At 39.0% G+C, this 22,367-nt stretch overlaps 1 protein-coding gene across 1 annotated transcript in view; it reads left to right on the top strand.

Annotated features, from left to right (window-relative positions):
• alk (ALK receptor tyrosine kinase) overlaps positions 1-22,367 on the top strand; it is a 592,666-nt gene that overhangs the window by 517,050 nt on the left and 53,249 nt on the right. Inside the window, exon 11 of the mRNA XM_067454971.1 lies at positions 6,325-6,441. Coding sequence (XP_067311072.1) covers positions 6,325-6,441 — 117 coding nt within the window. The remainder of the gene's footprint in view (positions 1-6,324; positions 6,442-22,367) is intronic.

The following is a 22,367-nucleotide window of genomic DNA, read 5'->3' as shown; positions in this document are numbered from 1 at the left end:
CACATCCTTAAAAAGTTGAGCTTTGGTTCTGATGTGAGGAACACAAGTTTGAGTCTGATTTTCTCAATTTCATTACCCTCCATTGCCCCCATTATCATTTACTGTTCTTTCTCTGTCACATTCAACTATTTCAAACAAACTATTTCAGATGGGCAAAAAACATGTAAAATGAAGAGACGGTAGCAAAGCATATAGACATTTTTGAAATGATGCACCTCATCTCAAAGATAATCTTGTTCCTCCATGGATCGGATTTGTTTGTTCAGCACATCCCACAGAAGCTCAATTGGACTGAGATCTGGGGAATTTGGAGGCCAAGTCAACATCTCAAACTCATTGTTGTGCTCCTCAAACCATTCCTGAACCATTTTCGCTTTGTGGCAGGAGCATTATCCTGCTGATAGAGCCCCAGCCACCAGGGAATACTGTTTTCATGAAAGGGTGTACATGGTCTGCAGCAATGCTTAGGTAGGTGGTGTGTGTCAAAGTAACATCCACATGGATGGCAGGACCCAAGGTTTCCCAGCAGATCATTGCCCAAAACATCACACTGCCTCCGCTGCCTTCCCTTCTTCCCATAGTGTATCCTGGTGCCATGTGTTCCCCAGGTAAGCGACAACGTGGTTCATCAGATCAGGCCACCTTCTTCCATTGCTCCGTGGTCCAGTTCTGATGCCCAATTTTGCCGCTTTCTGCGGTGGACTGGGGTCAGCATGGGCACCCTGACTGGTCTGCGGCTATGCAGCTCCATACACTACAAACTGCGATGCACTGTGTATTCTGGCACCTTTCTATCAGAACCAGCATCAACTTCACGAGAAATATGCGCTACAGTAGCTTGTTTGTCTAGTCAAAACACACAGGCTAGCCTTCACTCCCCACGTGCATCAATGAGCCTTGGCCGCCCATGACCCTGTCGCTGGTTCACCACTGTTCCTTCCTTGGAGCACTTGATAGATACTGACCACTGTAGACCGGGAACACCGCACAAGAGCTGCAGTTTTGTAGATGCTCTGACCCAATCGTCTAGCCATCACAATTTGGCGCTTGTCAAACTCACTCAAATCCTTACACTTGCCTATTTTTTCCTGCGTCTAACACATCAACTTTGGACAAAATGTTCACTTGCTGCCTAATATATCCCACCTACTAACAGAAGCCGTGATGAGGATAATCAGTGTTATTCACTTTATCTCTTTGTGGTCATACTGTTATGCCTGATTGGTGTGTGTGTGTGTATACAGGTCCTTCTCAAAAAATTAGCATAGGTGATAAAAGTTCATTATTTTCCATAATGTAATGATAAAAATTATTCATTTCTCACCAACCCAAATTTCCTATCTCAAAAAATTGTTTTTAATACCAAAAAAGTCAACCTTCAAATAATTATGTTCAGTTATGAACTCAATACTTGGTCGGGAATCCTTTTGCAGAAACGACTGCTTCAATGCGGCGTGGCATGGAGGCGATCAGCCTGTGGCACTGCTGAGGTGTTATGGAGGCCCAGGATGCTTCGATAGCGGCCTTAAGCTCATCCAGAGTGTTGGGTCTTGCGTCTCTCAACTTTCTCTTCACAATATCCCACAGATTCTCTATGGGGTTCAGGTCAGGAGAGTTGGCAGGCCAATTGAGCACAGTAATACCATGGATGGTCAGTAAACCATTTACCAGTGGTTTTGGCACTGTGAGCAGGTGCCAGGTCGTGCTGAAAAACTAAATCTTCATCTCCACAAAGCTTTTCAGCAGATGGAAGCATGAAGTGCTCCAAAATCTCCTGATAGCTGCATTGACCCTGCCCTTGATAAAACACAGTGGACCAACACCAGCAGCTGACATGGCACCCCAGACCATCACTGACTGTGGGTACTTGGCACTGGACTTCAGGCATTTTGGCATTTCCTTCTCCCCAGTCTTCCTCCAGACTCTGGCACCTTGATTTCCGAATGACATGCAACATTTGTTTTTATCCGAAAAAAGTACTTTGGACCACTGAGCAACAGTCCACCGCTGCTTCTCTGTAGCCCAAAGTGGCTTGCCCTGGGGAATGTGGCACCTGTAGCCCATTTCCTGCACACGCCTGTCCACGGTGGCTCTGGATGTTTCTACTCCAGACTCAGTCCACTGCTTCCGCAGGTCCCCCAAGGTCTGGAATCGGTCCTTCTCCACAATCTTCCTCAGGGTCCGGTCACCTCTTCTCGATGTGCAGTGTTTTTTGCCACACTTTTTCCTTCCCACAGACTTCTCACTGAGGTGCCTTGATACAGCACTGTGGGAACAGCCTATTCGTTCAGAAATGTATTTCTGTGTCTTACCCTCTCGCTTGAGGGTGTCAATGATGGCCTTCTGGACAGCAGTCAGGTCGGCAAGTCTTACTCATGATTGCGGTTTTGAGTAATGAACCATGCTGGGAGTTTTTAAAAGCCTCAGGAATCTTTTGCAGGTGTTTAGAGTTAATTAGTTGATTCAGATGATTAGGTTAATAGCTCGTTTAGAGAACCTTTTCATGATATGCTAATTTTTTGAGATTTTGGGTTTTCATGAGCTGTATGCCAAAATTATCAGTATTAAAACAATAAAAGACCTGAAATATTTCAGTTGGTGTGCAATGAATCTAAAATATATGAAAGTTTATTTTTTATCATTACATTATGGAAAATGATTAACTTTTATCACGTATGCTAATTTTTGAGAAGGACCTGTGTATATATATAGATAGATAGATAGATAGATAGATAGATAGATAGATAGATAGATAGATAGATAGATAGATAGATAGATAGATAGATAGATAGATAGATAGATAGATAGATAGATAGATAGATAGATAGATAGATAGATAGATAGATAGATAGATAGAGATAGAGATATAGATATAATAATAAGCAGTATAACGTGGTTAGTTCACCCAAATTAACAAAAATAAGACCTTTTGGGATATTCTCTATTTTAGTTTTTTTTCGGGCTGAACTATCCCTTTAAATGGTCATTCTAGGCTTTAGGATTCTGATTATCATTGACCTACCAATCAAGTATCTCAACTGTCCAGTTGGATATGGAGACATATTGAAGTATTTGAAGTGATGACTAAGCTGTTTTCTGATTGTCCTGGCAGATTTGAAAAACTGCTGAGTGACAGTTCTCCCTGGAGCAAAGGATTACATTCTTCCACAGTTCAAGAAATCTTGTCTTTGACCACCAGCCAAAAATGTCTACTGCAATGTGTGCTGCTGCAGTCAAACTCCTTGTAACTTACCCACAGTGGAAGTAAAAATACATGAATAATCAGAGCCACGGCCTGGTGGTTACAACTCATGCATGTTATGGGTAATGCATTAGAAGAAGCATATTAAGTCATTTTTTAAGAAGTATAAAATGTAGTGTGTCACTTTTTAAATTTACACTATATGGTTCAGTTCAAATCAAATAAGTAACATGCCTTAGTTTTCTATTTATCTCATTTATTCATTGACAAATACAAATTGAAAAACCTCTCCACTCTCCAAGATAGTCACATTGCATGCATGTCTAGACTGCAGATAAGAAGCACAAAAACAAAATAGTGATAATGATCAACAAAACTATCAATGAACTTCCCTAAATTGCACAATGTCCTGCCAAGTATATCACTGTCGTATGGAAGAGTGCATTAATTTCATAACAATGCTGGCCAGGTTGTAGCTGGGATGAGGGTTTTATGATCTTTTCACCAGCATGAGTTTTGGTCCTCCCTCTTATAGCAAGAAATAAAGTACTTACATTTACAGATAATGAACACATTAACATACTTTGCAATTAAAAGCTGAATATTTAAATAGTTCTTCCAGGTTTGTGGAATTGCACACACAGACCAGTTTTCATATTAACAATTTTTATATTAACATGCAATGCATTTTTTTTTCCAGCTTAACCACTTTGACCAAATATGTTTACTTGGAAGTACCCCTGAGGTTTAAGTTAATACATTTGGGCAATAACATGTCAATAATATTAGTGATGATAAATAAATAAATAAATAAATAAATAAATAAATAAATAAATAAATAAATAAATGCATACATACATGCATACATACATACATACATACATACATACATACATACATACATACATACATACATACATACATACATACATACATACATACATACATACATAAATACAAATAAGTTCACAGTTCTCTGATGTCAGTTTATGGTCACATGACATGCAGGTAACAAAGTAAAAACTTGGTAAACTTTTTTTATTATAGTGTTTATTTTATTTGAAATTATTTATTTGAATGTATGATTTAATTACTAAATAGCTTAACAACTCACAAATCCCTGCAGTTCTGTCACAAACCCCAGTTTCAAAAACCGTAATGTAACGTTTAATGCTTGTAAAGTTATTGATAACAAAGAAAGTCTCATTCTCTTTCTATTTGTATTTTTGTATCAATATAAGATTAAGTACTCGAAAAGTAATCAAAAAGTAGTCTGATTATATTATCGTAAATGCATAGGATCACGTCACAAACTGTATCTACAATTTTGTCATGTAGTTTTTAATCAGAGTATAATTTGTAAGTAATCTACCCTCTTAAGTAACTACTAACTACAGAATTGTTTGATTCAGACTTTGTTTGTTATTTAGACAAAACTTTTCTTTGCTTTTTGCATGACACAAGAGCTTCTTGATTCCTGAATTGGGAGAACAGATAATAGCTCTGCGACAGGGTGCATCATGGGAAGGAGCTTGTAACGGGGAGTCCAGATTGTGATGAATGATGCCAACTCCAGTCAGACTGGTGCGGGAGTTTCGTGGGAGTGGATGAGTATTTTTAAAGCAACGATTAAGAGATGGAGATGAGAGGTAGCATTTTTCACAGAGTCCCAGTATTGTCGGAGCGGCTACGTTTGGGGGAGAGGGATGATTTGTCTTCACAGGGAGTTGACAATGGAACAATGCAGGAGCTCATGTGGCTTGTCATTGTAATTAAGAAACATGAACTAAACTCTTGACACCATGGGTGGTGGTGGTTGTCTACTTTTGTGGAGCTTAGTCTGTTATATGTCTAATAATAAGTACAAGTATAACACGATCATCATAAGACCAATACATATTAGTAACATAATAGAAACTCTTTGAAGACAAATGATTGAATATTTCTTTCTGCCAGTTATTTTTCCCCTATTGAGGTTTGAAATAATTAATTGAAAATCACGCTAATCTGTGATGTAAACACTTTTTGTGTCCCTTTTACAGTGTGATTATAGATTTAAGTAATGAGTAATATTAACAACATGTACTAGGTTTAGTTGCATGTAATTATGTATCATTTACTGTTATTATTTCAGTAAATGCATGTACCATGTGTAACAAGGACTGTAAAAGAAAGTGTTACCAGCAATTTAATTGCTGGAGTCAATTATTCTGCTTACACCATGGTTGACACATGAACATATGTTTATTTCAAGACATTTTTCAAGTTTCCATCATTAAAGCTACCTCCTTATGCCACAAATAGAATATCTCCCATGAAAACCATTTCAAAGTGATTTGCAATTGTTACTTGGCCAGCAATCCTGTAACTACTTCATAGCTGTGCAATCAACACATCAGCCAATCAGAAGCAAGAACTGAACAATGCAATTGGTATAAAATTATATAGATAATCCATGTTTTACCCTGACTGCTCACTATCCTGCATGCTTGAGCATCAAGTTGCCCTTCCATAAAATATTACCCTATGAAAACCTGAGAGGAGGTGAAAGAAATGTCAAATCCAGTCAAAGAGAGGCAGGAAGCTGAAAAATCCTCATGAAATGCAAAGGCACCTGGGTCAATCTTACATGGGCCCAGAAACCAGTTTTATTAAGCTTTCCTGAGGTGAAAATGCTAGCTAGCCATAAAATCTTAATACATAATAAAAATATAGCCTATATTAGCAATTGACACTAAAAATGTTATAGGTAATTTTGTTTCCCATTGTGTACATGCGTACATTGTCCATCGGAGTAATTTATATCATGATTGTAAGGTCTAGTGTTAACCCATTTGAGACTTTACGTCATCAGAAAACATCCTTATATGAGCATATCATAAATATTTCTCGAAATGGGAAAAATATTTTTCAGCGTGTTTCTTGTATATTTAATAAATTCAAACAAATATGCTGATATCATTACTAGCTTTATAAAATGGGTATTGTCATATTACGGCAAAATAGAGCTACTGTCTATAGGCTTACAGAAACTGTGCTTTTACAATGCCTACAAGATTTTCTCTGGCTGCTGTAGTGTTGTTGGACCGCAACAATGTATTGTGTCTTTCTCTCATCTTCAGCCAATGGAGAATTTCCTCCGGTGGCTCCCATAAGCCCCACGCAAGTGCTGTTCACACCAAGCTATGAGAACATCAAGACCACTACACCACTCTATGAGCCTGGAGCGTCTACAGAATGTGAGTTTTAGCTACTTTCATGTGCTTCAGCTGTTTGTCTTTTCTGAATTGTTTCTAACTTTTATCTAGCTTGTTCAGACTGAACTGTGCACTAGTGTGATTTACCTGTGTGAAGTTTGGTGCAAACCACGTTTATTCTTGTTATTGTATTGAAACTGTACAGTACATGAGCGCTAAAACAAACACATTTTCAGTTATTTTTCAAATGGTCTGTTTTAACTAGTCTCCTATTCCCGGATCCAGAGGCCCCCCAAGTGCTGCCAAGTTACTGAACCAAAGGCATAGGGATACGGTCACAACCGGATTGGTCGGCTTTTATGACGTATTTCACGACAGAGCTTATACCGAACATTTAAAACAATGCTGTGAGCTGGATTAAACGCGATCATTTTATGTGTGTACATATGGTTGTATTTTTACCAGCTGAAAACTCACGAAGAGCTCATAAAATGTTCAAAACAAAACAGCACCAGGATTCCTTCCATTGTATGCAGAAACGAAGATCTGCTGTAAAAGAGACGACAGTTCCGTCATCTGTACCTAATGGGCAACACAGGTCCTGTGATAAGAAGAAACAGGTATTTTTCTAGCATTTTCGAAACATGCTCATCAGACCAGATATTGATGAGGCACTTTACCTCCTCGTTGCTCCATGTTTGCCCTCTAACGTTACTTATTTTGAATTAGGGGTGACCCCTAATAGTCGAAGATTCGATGCATCGATATGCAGGACCGGATTCGACCACTTATGGTCGAATCTTCGCGGGTGTTATGGTGTTATGAAACGAGGATCATACCATTTTGGCAATATGGGGGTGCTCAATATTAGTGTTATAAAGACGTGTCGCGGCGCTGAGTTATCGCCCCTTTTAGGGCACTGAGCTTCGCACCGGACGCACTGCGCCTTTAAAATTCGAACACACACACCGACTGCGGCATTCGACGCCTGTCCGCGGCTATTAAATGTATATTTCCCTCAAATCGAGAATGTACGTGCTGATTTCACCCTGTACTACAAGATACACTCATCGTGCAGCTCTTCTGTCAGAAGTCGATTCAAAATTGTGCTCGCGCGTATATAATGTTCACGTCTGCCTGAAGTGAAATAACGTTACCGGAGACACGGCGCTGAGCTTCAGTCCGGTGTGCGACCCCCTTCAGGCACAATCGGCTTAAGAACGTGCAAAAAAACACACTGAAAGTGTTCTTTTCCTCTCTAGGCAGGTATTTTTTTAGGTTTATTTATCAAAATGTTCTTTTATATATTTGTGTGATGTTCTGTGTTTCAATCGCGGCTTTTAAATGTTATGAGAGAAGGGTTAATTTACGAATGTGTAGTGTAGCCTAGTTTTGATCACTTTATTAAAAGTGGTGGCTGTGTGCCGTGTGTAAAGTAAAATAAAGCCTCCTGCTGACTAGTGTCCTGCCTTTCTAACCCGTTTATACCGTTTATTTTTTTTCCCAGTCTATGGTTTACACACACACAGATGATTCGACTTTTGGTCGACCATAGAGAGATTCGAAAATTCTGATTCGAATGTGTAAATCCTTAGTCGGGGACACCCCTATTTTGAATACACCATTCTTTCCTTGTCGTCAAATCAGCTGACTTGTAGCGTCGCATCTTGTGACATTACGTCCTGTTTTTGGTTAGTTTACGTACAGTCCGTGTTGCGTTCATATATCAATCGAACCGGAGCAGAGTTCGTTTGGAAGCGGACTGAGACCCATCTTTTTAGCGGTCTCGGTAGGCTTGTTTGGTGCACATCAGGGTTCGGATGGCAGCGTTCACATATGTTCAAATGAACCGCACTACACCACAAATGAACTAACCAAGCAGTCGCACCAGGGTTCATTTTAATTGAACCAAACATGACAAGTGTGAACTAATTGTTTGTGCTCTGGAAAATGTTCAATTATTACATTTAAAACTAGTCTTCAAAGAGGAAAGCAGCCAATCGCATACATGTTTGTTGATTTCTTGAATGCAATGACCAATCACAGGTGTTTAAGGTAAAATCTACTCATCAAGTTTTTGTCTGCATGCTCGCAAATTCTATCTAACAAAGTGTAGACGTTATTTAAATAAGATCCATTGTGTACTCAGCTTCACTGATTGATATAATGGAACTTTGTGAGATTGCAAAGAATAAGTGGGCTTTTTAGTGATCAAAAAGGAGCAAACTTTGTAGCATCTAGGTGATATAATAATTCATATAATTTAAATAAAGCTTTTATTTTCCATGCTTAACAAGTGGCCACCAATGCAGTTCAATACAAATGCCCATCTGCATATAAATGCATGATTCACTCTCAAAATTGCTATGAATGACAGAGTGATAAGCATTTATCAAAGGAGGAGACAAAAATACCCCCCAAAGAATATTTCAGAAGCACCCTCTGTGATTTAATTCTTGGGGCCTGGGTCTGGTCCAAATGTAATGGACTTAAGCCATTAAAAACCTCAACCTCACTCACCTGATCTCAAGAGGTGTGTTAGCCCACTAACGGTAGCAGTTGCGTTGTTTAGCAAGAGGTTAGCAGTTGCAGTCTTTAGCGTCCTTGTTAGCTCTCCCACACTAGAGACCCAGTTCGATTCCTGTAGGGGTTCGATTCCTGTAGGGGTTTGTGGTGATTCGTGAACAACAATGGGTGTCAGGGCACAAGAATTTATTTGTTTTATCTCGTATATTGCCATAGTGGACCACAACCGACTCTGTGCCTGTGCTGCCTCAAGACGTCCCGACAGAAAGACTAGCATGTTTACTCCACAACTGTGACATTGAGTAATAGGAGCACAGGAGCTCTTCCGTATACAGCTTTCAAACATGGCGAAACAAAAGGGAGACGATGGTATTGGTGCTAAAAGGTGAAATTATGCAATGGTGGAAAGGTTTTGTGGCGCTATGGAAACAATACTCCTGCCTTTATTCCTGTGTTTCATCAAGGAACAACCTTGACAGAGTGAAAAAAGATAAATGCTTTCAAACAATAGCGGTGAGAAATGCAATTAGCATCAAGCTAACAGAACTTGTTTATTTAGTAAAGTCAATCAAACAGTAACAAGTGAAGTCAGTCACTTGTTCCGCCTTTTCGATGACATCACGAATGTCATTAAAGATGGCATGTGATGTTGTCCACGACACAACAAAAATTTAGGAATTTAGAATTCAAAATTGTATAATCAGACACTGACTATCATAACGAACAAAAATATTGTGTAGCCTGAACCCAGCTTTAAAGGTGCCCTAGAATGAAAAATTTAATTAGTCTTAATATAGTGAAATAATAAGAGTTCAGTACATGGACATCACATACTGTGAGTCTCAAACATAATTGCATCCTACTTCTTATGTAAATCTTTTGAATCCAAAACTCCACGGGAAAAAAAGTGCTTTTCAACATAACACCAACCGTGACGCAAGCGTTGGGGATCATTTATATGCACGCCCCCAACATTTGCATCTGTCCAAACATGTGCATTGTCAGATGGAAATCGAGCGAATCATCAGGTACAAGCTCGCATGGACACACTACATGTTCCAGGCTGTTCAGGAGACCTGAGGACTTGACATATCCTTCCCACAGATAAAAGATGTCAACAGTCATAGTTGATGTTTATAATCCGATACCAAACCAATTTAATTCAAGATCGTTCGTTTGTTCTGCCCATTTCAAGTAAGCTTCGCTAAGCGTCTTAAACTGAAGAAAGTGGCAACTGTATTCCTGCAAGCAGTAAGTAGCGATTTATCCACTTATTGACTGTTTAAACAATTTCTGATTAAATTGAAAGTTTCTTAGAGAGACAGCATTGTCTAGGTGATGCAAGATGCTAGTACAGTAACAACAGGAAACACAGAGTACCATACCAAACTTAATAGTGTGTCTAATGACAAAGGGGAATATTATTTTGTATTACAAAATACAACTTTTACATACTTTGCTTAGATCATTCTCTCGATCCTTCTAGCAAACGCCACCTTTTCCACTATGTAAGTTAAAACGATACTCATTTGACAAGGATATTTATTTTGTAAAAATATAAGTTATACATTTATATTTTTGAGAACTGAAGTATGGTGTTTCCTATGATGTTTTTGCCTATTTGTATTTCAGATTAGGCTACATCACAATCACTGTGTAACGTTAGCCTACATTGTGACTAACGTTATATAAACATGCAATATCGTTGACGAAAAAAGACGAGTCTAAAATGTCGACTGAATGACACACTTTAAGCAGAACATCTCAAATGGAGATTGATAAAATGCAGCTTACTTGTTTATTGGTGTTTTCAGATCGTCGTGCATATGGTTGCCAGATTTAACATGTTTAGGTAAAAACCAGAGTGTATACAGGTTTCTTTTCACAGAAAAGCTCTGTTTGGGGGATTTAATTACTGAAATCTGGCAACCGCACGAACGCAAGCTCTTTCTCGCGTTTGGGTGATCTAAAACATCAAATAAACAAGTAAGCTGCATTTTATCAATCTCCATTTGAGATGTTTTGCATAAAGTTTCATTTAGTCGGTCTGTGTTGTGTCAGGAGGACTCACGAGCCGCATCGCTGAACTGCTGTGACCTGCTGAAATAAGCCAATCAGAGCAGAGCTCAACATTAATATTCATGACTCTTCCAAATAAGGCAAAAACAGAGCATTACATCCTAGGGACAATTTCTAGGGTTGTAAATGGACCTGTAAAACTGTATCTGGACAATTGTTTCCCTTAAATAAGCCACATGCCCTCTATGTAGATATCAGAGAACATTTTAACATATTGTTTCAAATCGTTCTAGGGCACCTTTAAATATATCATGTTCTTGGGCACAATAAGTCACATAATTTGTATTGCATCAAATATCTTTCATTGTTTTTTCAAAATATAAACATTTGATTTGTTATTTTATATATATATAAAATAACAAATCAAATGTTTATATAAAATTATATAAAATTGACAACTATAACAACCTTATAATAAGTATTGGGATAATGTTAATTTAAACTATTTCATACTTAGAAATAGTTTACATTACATAGTTTCTCAACTAAATGCATATTTTGATATCATGGATGCCAGATCTAAAGGTAGCATTGTGCATTTTAAACACTCTGGAATCTTTGTTTTCACAAGTTATGAGTTATTCAAACATGAAATCACCTAATTCAAAGTCCAGATCACATAATTCCTTCTGAGTATCCTGAAATTGTTGAAATGCTTCAGTACACCAAATATGTTGGATTTCTAATGGATTTAGAAGATGAATGCTTATGAACAGATACCGTCTCTCTCTCTCTCTCTCTCTCTCTCTCTCTCTCTCTCTCTCTCTCTCTCTCTCTCTCTCTCTCTCTCTCTCTCTCTCTCTCTCTCTCTCTCTCTCTCTCTCTCTCTCTCTCTCTCTCTCTCTCTCTCTCTCTCTCTCTCTCTCTCTCTCTCTCTCTCTCTCTCTCTCTCTCTCTCTCTCAAAAGTGCACTGCAGAGAAAAGAAAGTGTGCCATCTACTGGACTGTTTCTGCAAAAAAAAAAAAATCCCCAAATCACAGTGTTGAAAGGCCAGTTGCAACATCTAAGGGTGCTTTTACACTACAGCTTTTGGTGCATGTGACGTCAGAGTTTGGTTCATCTAATGGATGTAAATGTAGATTTCAAAATACACACCAGGGAACCTCACTGAGTCTGCTCAAATTGTCTGGAGATGTATGAGGCACAGGCCATGCAATAATCCGTACCAAATAATGGAAATGCTATTGGGGTCATTCACTGTCATAAACAGTTTGGTGGATTTTGAACTGAGCAGGGCTGTATTTCTCAAAATGTTTGCATTTTTGTAAGCCTAAGTTGATCGTAGGAAAATTGCCACCCAATGGTCTCTACAGTCAACTTAGGCTAATGCTTTTGGGAAATGCAGCTCAGGTTTTTTAAAATTTCAGTTATTTTTCAGTCTTATCAGAGGAAGAAAATAAAATAAAAATAATCACTGGTCTAGAAAAGTTGTCCATGGCTGTTTCATGACATTTTTACAATCCAATGTGTAAAAGGGTGGACTTCAAAAGGGTTGCTGATTTAAACTAATAAAGCCCATTATACACTAGGGGAAGAAAACAGGCTTGCAGAAGATTACCATTTAGAAGAATGTTTAATAGAAATATAAAAATCTATTTAATAGAAATATAAAAATCAAGGTATCCACATTTTATGGTAGTAGACAATTATTCTAAAAATAAGGAAAAGAAAGTTTATAACTGATACTTACTATGTTCTTGGAATTACTTTCCCTCCAAGGAAATTAAGTCATTTCTAGCAAGTCATGTGTTTTAGAGCATATGCTGAAGCATTTAAAGTGATAGTTCCCCCAAAAATGAAATTTTCACGCCACCACTGCCTGTAAATGAGGTCAAATTACACGATATGACGTAGAGATACGCGTCAGAGATCATTTCTGCCACTTGTATCCCATTGAGATCCACCGTATATTGTACATTTGACCTCACTTGCAGGAAGTGATGGCGTGCTCAGGGCTTTTGTACATAGTGTTGTATTTGAGGCAACAACAAAAAGTTAGTTTCTCACACAAATCGATCGCAAGTTATATTTGCAATACATGCAAGTTTTATTTCAATGTGAAGAATTATTCTTAACTACTAATCATTATTTATTTGCGTTAAAGGGATAGATACTAAAGATAATAAAGATACCCAAAAATGAAAATGTCATCATTTACTCACCCTCATGCTGTTCCAAACCTGTTTGAGTTTCTTGGTTCTGCTGAACACAAAAGATGATATTTTGAAGAATGTTTATTACCAGGCAGATAGAACAACCACTGACTACCATAGTAGGGAAAAAATATTATGGTAGTCAATGGTTGCTCTATCTGCTTTGTTACAAACATTCTTCAAAATATCTTCTATGAACCAAATGTGGTCCGGATCTGGCCAGGCCTGGTCCTAACGGGGCTAAGCATCCTCAAACGCAAGCAAAAGCAGCCTCATTTGATACTGTAATAATAAACTGGTGAAATTTGTGTTTGCACTCTGGAGAGCGTCAAATGCATCGATTACGGGGTGTTTTTGCAGCGGTGAGTAGTGTAGCCAATCGCGAAATCTCTCATTAACAAAGTGAGGACAATGTTGCTAAGCAAGAGATTTATTGTGCATTGTTGACTACTTAATTTTATTACAGATCTTTGTGAGATCGAGATGAACTGACAAAGCAACAGCGTTTTAGTGAGAGATCTTGGTTTGCTTTCGACAAGAGACGGTGCTTAGCCTAGCGGCAGCAAATATAATCTGCCTGCGAGTGTTGTCTAGCAACTCTCAATACCCTTCTGAGCTGTAATCCCCTAACTCTTGCCGGGCCAATCACATATAGAGTCATATAGAGTCGGTGGGCGGGGCCATAATGACGACGGCCGAGTTGCGTTTGCGTGCTTCTAGTAAACACAGAAACTGGCGACCGGCGGTCTTTTAAAACAACTTTCACCGCGACTCTGGAAGACTTGGAGTTAAGCTTTTCTCTGAGAAAAGAACAAAGAATGGCACTGAAGTCATTCTTAAAAAGGGAAGATGTGTTCTGAGTTTAGCCGACCGGTATACGGCGAATGTTTAAAGGGATAGTTCACTTTGAAATTAAATTTTGATGTGTTTTAGCTTACCTCATGGGCATCCGAGATGTAGGAGTATTTGTTTCCCCAGTAGTTTCAATTTTGTGCCTCATATAATGCCACCCAATTATTTGTGTCTTAGGCCATCAGTGTGTACTTACGATGGGGGATTGTTTAATTTGGACTTTTCTGTGTATGCTCTTTGAGGTGGTGACCATTGACCTGCATTATGTGAGGCACAGACAAGAACGGTTTGACCTAAAATGATCAAAATTGAAACTACTGGGGAAACAAATACTCCTACATCTCGGATGCTCATGAGGTAAGCTAAAACATATCAAAATTTAATTTCAAAGTGTACTATCCCTTTAATCCATCAACAAGCTCTGTTTCACATTCATTGCTCTGGTTGGTTGTAAAGCTATCCTATCGCGTGCAGAGGGAGTTTGAAAGACAACCGTTTATCCCGCCCCTCGGATTGAGCTGTCAATGGTGAGTTTCCAGACCAAACATCTTGATGTGGGTCTGGCTTATAATGCTAGGCGGTGCTAGCACTTTTGGGCCCTATGAAAGAATATGAGGTTGGCCCCCCTACCGCTCCCATTCGGCACCAAGCATACAAGCCAATCTAGCTATCCAAAATCTTTGTCTGCAATTTAATAATACTGACCTATATAATTACCGATAATTTTATCAGAAATAAGCTAGCATTTTGTTTTATTTGTAACTCTTTGATAGATTATATATTTGTAATTTTTACATTACTACTAGTACTTTCTCGCTATCACCAGACCAAGCTCAATCTTTTAAAATTGAACATTAGTCTGGGGGGTCTGCTATGGATTTTCACCTGCACAAGAGGTGTGATCAACGAGCATAATTCAAATGATTCTGCACATACTTGGATAGTCATTTAACCAATCAGACCAACGATCCATCGCTTCTCTATCCGTCAATGTGTTAAATCCGACAATAGCGTGCCAGGTGGATAAGCCTGTTAGTGATTGGTCCCTGCAAAATTGTGAGAGAAGCAGGATAGAAATATAGGTTTCCAGCCTGAGCTGCAGGGTGAAATCAAATCTACCCAAAAGTGCATGGGCCCTTATAATCATCCTTAATTCTCAGGAATCAAAATATTTAGGAAATTATTGGTAACAGTGATGACATGTAAATATTCTTACATTTTTCACTGTATACTGCTATGCTGGAGCCGTTGCTTAGCCTACATCTGTGCTTTTTCTAGAGCACCCTCAGTGATTTGATTCTGTAACTGGGCCTGGATCTGGCCAACACTATGTTTCTGTCTGTGTTGAATCAGGTGCCATTCCTGTAATGAAACTGTAAATATACTATATCCAGAGTTGATATTTCCCTACATTTATACTGAAAGATTACAGTAAAACACTGCTTCACATTACCATGATTATGTGTTGAATGTGAACATCAACCTGTAAAAGACATCTTCCACATGACCTTTAGAAAATGTCCTACCAAATGCCATCATCACTGTGAAGACTGATCTGTTTGCCCACAGCATATACAGGTGTTCCTCTTATGTTCTTGCTTATTGGAGCATAGCCATTTAACAATATGGTGTGCTTGAGAAATTGTGAAAGACTCCCAAGCCATTTTAGCCTTAATCAATCTGAACGAGCAGCTAATCTGCTATTCATCAGGACTCATTAGCAGAGCCTCACTCACACAAGGTGTTCTCTGGTGTAGTTCAGCGGTGAATGGTCAAAATGCATTGTCCAACTTTTCTCTGCAGTGTCTGACAAAGCAAAAGGAGGAACATTCAGTGCTCAGTGTTCACTCTTCTTGAATTGATAACACTGCAAACAATTGTATGAGGTGGTGGGGGAGTAAAGAAGAAATTGTGCAATTTACGATAGATCTCCATTAATGATAATATACACCGATCAGGCACAGCATTATGATCACTTAGAGGTGAAGTGAATAACACTGATTATTTCTTCATCACGGCACCGTTTAGTAGGTGGGATATATTAGACAGCAAATTAACATTTTGCCCTCCAAGTTGATGTGCTAGAAGCAGGAAAAATGGGCAAGCATGAGGATTTAAGCAAGTTTGACAAGGGCCAAGTTGTGATGGCTAGACTACTAGAGCATCTCCAAAACTGCAGCTCTTGTGCGGTGTTCCCGATCTGTAGTGGTCAGTATCAAAAGTGCTCCAAGGAAGGAACAGTGGTGAACTGGCGACACGGTCATGGTGTAGAGCAAAGGCTGACCCGTGTGGTCTGATCAAACAGACAAGCTACTGTAGCTCAAATTGCTCAAGAAGTTAATGCTGGTTCTGATAGAAAGGTGTCAGAATACACAGTGCATCTCGGTTTGTTAAACCCCTGCTAAAAGCACCAACCGTGGCACTTGAGCATCCGAACTGGACCACGGAGCAATGGAAGAAGGTGGCTTGGTCTGATGAATCACGTTTTCTCACGTGGATGGCTAGGTGAGTGTGCGTTGCTTACCTGGGGAAGACATGGCACCAGGATGCCCTATGGGAAGAGGGCAAGCTGGTAGAGGCAGTGTGATGCTTTGGGAAAAAACCTTAGGTCCTGCCATTCATCTGGGTCACTTTGACACTTGAATTTAAGTTATTTTCCCCCTGATCTCAGTCCAATCAAGCATCTGTGGGATGTGCTGAATAAACAAGTCCGATCCATGGAGGTCCCACCTCCCAACGTAGAGGACTTAAAGAATCTGCTGCTAACATCTTGGTACCAGATACCACAGGACACCTTCAGGGGTGTCCATGCCTCGCTATGTCAGGGCTGTTTTGATAGAAAAATGCGAACTAACACTATATTTACATAATAATGTTATGCCTGATCTGTGTATTTTGTTTATGTATATATTCCCTATGCCCAAAAAAAGTTCTGTGAACTTACTAACCAAACAATGTCTAAAATGTATTTTCTTAAATATAGATATTTTTCAGTTGAATTTCCAGCACAAACTATATCATGATATATTTTGATCATACCACCCACCTCTAGTTTTAAGCTGTTTTGAAACTGCAATTGCTCAAGATAGTTAATAATTAAACACAAACACAAACACACACTCTAGTAAAGCTTTCTGGAGTTCTATTCCCGGCTGTTGTAACTCGGAGGAAAATCAAGTTGCACGTCAATCTGCCCTTGATTCAGTCATAGATAATTGATATAACTTTGATATTTTTGATAAAGTGTATTAAGTATACTATTGGAATTTTCTGTCATCATGCTGCTCATCCTCTCGTTATCTCTAATTTGTCCTTCTCTTCTCTGTTCCTGCCCTCTTCCTCTACATCCTCCACTATCGATTTCTCCCTTTGCCACCATGGCACCTCATTTTGGCAAGTAAAGCCTATTCGAATGGGGAAGTTTGCCTTACGCTGACTCAAATCTTCAGCGCTGTGGAGAGAGAGAGAAAGCATGTTCTTCTGTCAGATCAGCTCCCTCGGCCTTTGTCTCCTTGATTACTTCCTCTGACTTTGTCTGCGTGATTGCTTCCCCCGATGAGGAAAAAAAGAGATGGGCCGCTAACCTCATGATGCACTCAGTGCCGCCGCTCCGCTTCCGATGACTCAGCCATTTCCACCAATCAAACCTTCAAAATCTCTAATAAAAGGAAGCTGCATAAGGCCATAATTGGTGATATTTGTCTGGCACATAACCTCCTTACAACTCAAAGCTTTCATTCACTTCAGATCTAATTACAGATCTCTATAGGTTCCTGGCGAGAAACTAAACTTTTATTCAGATTTATTCTGATGTTTTATTTGCAGACTTGCGTAGAACAACATCACGGCATGGAAAGGGCTGGATCAGCACACACCTGTTTTGGAAGATTTTGGGAGTTTACTGGCCCAAAAAGTCAAATGTCACTGGTAATAATATACAGAATATTACAAATTATTTTATGCAATCAATGTCCAATTATTGACAAGTACTATTCCACCTGCTTACATTGATAGCACTCTGTTCTGGCCATTTGGGTCGAAACTGGTTTGGCCTTACAGGTATCAGGTCATTTGATTGGTTCCAGTTGTGCAAATAGACCCCAAGCTGCCCTTATGAAAATTAAGCATATTGAATGTGCACTTGAAGTAGGGATGCTCATTTTGGTTAATTTTCCTGACAGACAACCAATGCTCATTAATCGATTATTAACCGTTAACTGATACGTTTATAATATGAGTGTCTGGGACCCGTTAAAAATACTTTTTTCATGTGTTTATTTTATAGTGCAAACAGCAGAACAGAACAGCTCAACAACAGAACCCAGATTCACACTAGAGCCCTGCAATTATGCCCGAGCCCGACGGGACCCGACTTTTTTACGCCCCTAGGGCCGGGCTTCGGGCAAGTATTCACCTCATACCTAAACAAGCTTTGGACCTTTTTTAGGCTTCTCCTTCGTTTTATATTTTTATTTAATTAAAAGAAACAATGAGATGTGCTGCGCTGGTGGAAACAACGCGAAACAGGTTTCGCGACTGACAAGACATGGCACACACAGGGTTAGAGTCCGCGCCAGCAGCAGCGCACATTCCTTCAGCTGCTAGAGTTATGGCCTTTTTACAACTGGTTCCTTCATTCGTTTTCTCTGACCAGGTAGGCCTATCTATCTCATTGGGAAATGACCAGGATTAGGCAAAAATGGTTTCCGAGATTCTTTCGAGACGTATTTAATTCCAATTACCCAAACAAATAAATTCAGAAGGTGGTTGTGGCAAGCAGCGAGGCGAGGGACCGTGAAAGCGGGCCGGTGACGAGTGCTAAGGAGTGCCAGCTGCGCGCCACACCGGTCTCGTCTCGTGGCGGAGTGACGGGAACATAAAAGGAAGAGCAACGATAGTTGCAGACGAAAGAGAACCAGGCCTGGACTTTACGTTGAGTTCTAGAAATGGTCCCACACAGTATGCTTCTTTCCCATTGCTTCATTTGGCTAAATATGTCTGTGTCGGCACGTGTGGTTCGTTGCATGTGTTGACTCGCCCCGTGAGTAAAAAACTAAACAAAAAAAAACTTTAAACCATTTAACTGATAGTGTAAATCGGTCACAATTCTTACTATCGGTTAACAGTTAAACGGTCAATATGAGCATCCCTAACTTGAAGTGTACTTCAAATCTTAAAAGAATATGGTTACACTTTAAGGTGTCCATGTTACAGTGCAATTATTCGCTTAAGCGCTGAGTAATGTTAATAAACTACACGTATATGCTATAAGGTTAGCATTAGGTTTGGTTTAGGGTTAATTGCATTTAATAATCCATAATTGACATTAAGTGCTATAGAAACTAAATGTAACATGTAATACTGTAAATAAAAAGTGTTATCAAGAATATTAGACACAACTGTACTTGCAGATAATTACTGTTTCTAAGGATTCTACAGTTCTGAAGTGTATTTTCTAATAACATCAAATGAAAAGGTTTACTTTACTAGTGCATTTGAAATCATTATTTTAATAATCGTTTATGTTTTAAAGGCACAATATAAGATTTTTGGATTCAAATAATTTTAATATTTGACATTGCCCTCGACATTGCCCTCGATTTCTGGTTTAATTTTGTAGAAACCATGGAAACACCAAAGACACTATATACAGCTCTCGGGAAAAAAAAAGAGACCACTGCAATATTTTTCTTAAATCAGCATCTCTACATTTACATTAAATCATTTAGCAGATGCTTTTATCCAAAGCCACTTACAAAAAAGGGGAGAGCAATAGAAGCAACGAAACAAACAAGGCCAACAACCTGTAAGAGGTGTAAAAAGTCTCAGTTAATTAAGCATACAAACAATTTTTTTTTTTTATCTCTACAAGTATGGAAGCCATTCCAATGTCTGTTGAATTCCAACACAGCCACAGCTCATTCTACTGAATGAGGTGCTGATTAGGTGATCAAAAACAGTGCTAGTAGTAAAAGTAATTGGAATCAAAAAATAACTATTGACCATGTCAAAAAAGTTGAAAAGGAAAGTTTTGAGTGAGGAAAAGAAGGGTTCAATTCTGGCTTTACAGGCAGAGGGAAACCGTGAGCGTCGGGTTGCGTCCATCCTTAAAATTTTAAAGGCGGCGGTTCATAAGAACAAGGTCAAACAGCAGACATTGGGGACAACAAAGCTACAGACCGGTAGCCTGACAAGCCAGACCCACATCAAGATGTTTGGTCTGGAAACTCACCATAGACATGGCTCAATCCGAGGGGGGATAAACGGTTGTCTTTCAAACTCCCTCTGCACGCGATAGGATAGCGCTACACCAACCAGAGCAACGAAGGTGAAACAGAGCTTGTTGACAGATTAAACATTCACCGTATCCGGTCAGCTAAACTCCGAACACATCTTCCCTTTTTAAGAATGACTTCAGTGCCGCTCTTTTGTTCTTTTCTCAGAGAAAAGCTTAACTCCAAGTCTTCCAGAGTCGCAGTCAAAGCTGATTCGAAAGACGGCCGCCGTTCGCCAGTTTCTGTGTTTACTAGAAGCACGCAAACGCAACTCGGCCGTCGTCATTATGGCCCCACCTGCCGACTCTATACAATACGTGATTGTGAGGAATACAGCTCAGAAGGGTATTGAGTTTCTAGACGACACTTGCAGGCAGATTAAATTTGCTGCCGCTAGGGTGCGTCTAGATTTCTAGGCTAACAGACCGGCAGAGGGTTAAAAAAAACTCTCTACTGACCGCAATGACCGCCAACTCATTCGAATATCACTCAACAACCGTTGGATGACATCAAGTGACCTGCAAAAAGAATAGCAAAAGGCAGCTAGGGTGAAGTGCATGGCGAGGACAGTTCGAAACCGGCTCCTAGAGGCAGGGCTGAAGTCATGCAAAGCTAGAAAAAAGCTCTTCATCAAAGAAGACCCAGGCTGAGGTTTGCAAGAAACCATAAGGATTGGACTGTAAAGGACTGGAGTAAGGTCATCTCTGAGTCCAATTTTCAGCTTTGTCCAACACCTGGTCGTCTAATGGTTATATGGAGGCCTGGTGAGGCCTACAAGCCACAGTATCTCTCACCCACTGGAATTTGGTGGAGGATCGGTGATGATCTGGGGGTGCTTCAGCAAGGACGCATGAATCAAACCACATAAAAGATTGTCCTGGAAGAAAACTTGCTTCATTCTGCTCTGACAATGTTCCCCAACTCTGAGGACTGTTTTTTCCAGCAGGACAATCAAGGTCAATCAAGGTGTGGATGGAGGACCACCAGATCAAGACCCTGTCTCCAGACCTGAACCCCATTGAAAACCTCTGGAATGTGATCAAGAGGAAGACGGATGGTCACAAGCCATCAAACAAATCCAAGCTGCGTGAATTTTTGCACCAGGAGTGGCATAAAGTCACCCAACATCAATGTGAAAGACTGGTGGAGAGCATGCCAAGACGCATGAAAGCTGTGGCTCAAAATCAGGGTTATTCCACCAAATACTGATTTCCGAACTCTTCTTAAGTTAAAACATTAGTATTGTGTTGTTTAAAAGTGAATATGAACTTATTTCCTTTCCATTATTCGAGGTCTGAAAAAAAAACAGCATCTTTTTTTCTTTTTTTTTGACCAGTTGTTGTTTTCGGAAAAAAAATGCTCTAAATTACAATCTTTTTATTTGGAATCTGGGAAAAAATATTGTCAGTAGTTTATAGAATAAAACAAAATTGTTAATTTTACCCAAACATAGTAAAAACAGTAAAAATAGTAAAACCAGAAAAGCTGATCATTTTGCGGTGGTTTCTTAATTTTTTACAGACCTGTGTGTGTGTGTGTGTGTGTGTCTGTCTGTCTGTCTGTCTGTCACGGGTCACAGCTGTGCTACTGTTTGGATTCATTTATAGATAGAAAACAAATTGTTGTATAGCTCAATAAAGTTATTGTAAAGTACTATTGTTTAAATCTAATTTTTCTTGATTCACCGTGAGTACCATGTTTTACCATGCCTAAAATCGATCTAGCTCACTCAAATAATGTATCTATTATGATAAAACAGCACTGCGTTAGCCCACATAAATAAAAATAAATAAATAAAATAAAATTAAAATAAAAGTAAAAAATTACATATTGTGGCTTTAAAGAAATATAGATTTAGATTTTTTAACTAACATCAAAGTATATGTAAAGTGCTTGATTATCATTTTAACTGTAGTTTGTTTGATATAACATTTGAAATGTAATACAGGTCCTTTTTTTAAAAAAAAAAATAGCATATTGTGATCAAGTTAATTATTTTCCATAATATAATGATAAAAAATTTACTTTCATATATTTTAGATTCATTGCACACCAACTGAAATATTTCAGGTTTTTTATTGT

Source organism: Pseudorasbora parva, chromosome 10 (genome assembly GCF_024679245.1).
Source record: "Pseudorasbora parva isolate DD20220531a chromosome 10, ASM2467924v1, whole genome shotgun sequence".
Taxonomy (NCBI): Eukaryota; Metazoa; Chordata; class Actinopteri; order Cypriniformes; family Gobionidae; genus Pseudorasbora; species Pseudorasbora parva.
This window is presented reverse-complemented; position numbering and strand designations above follow the sequence as displayed.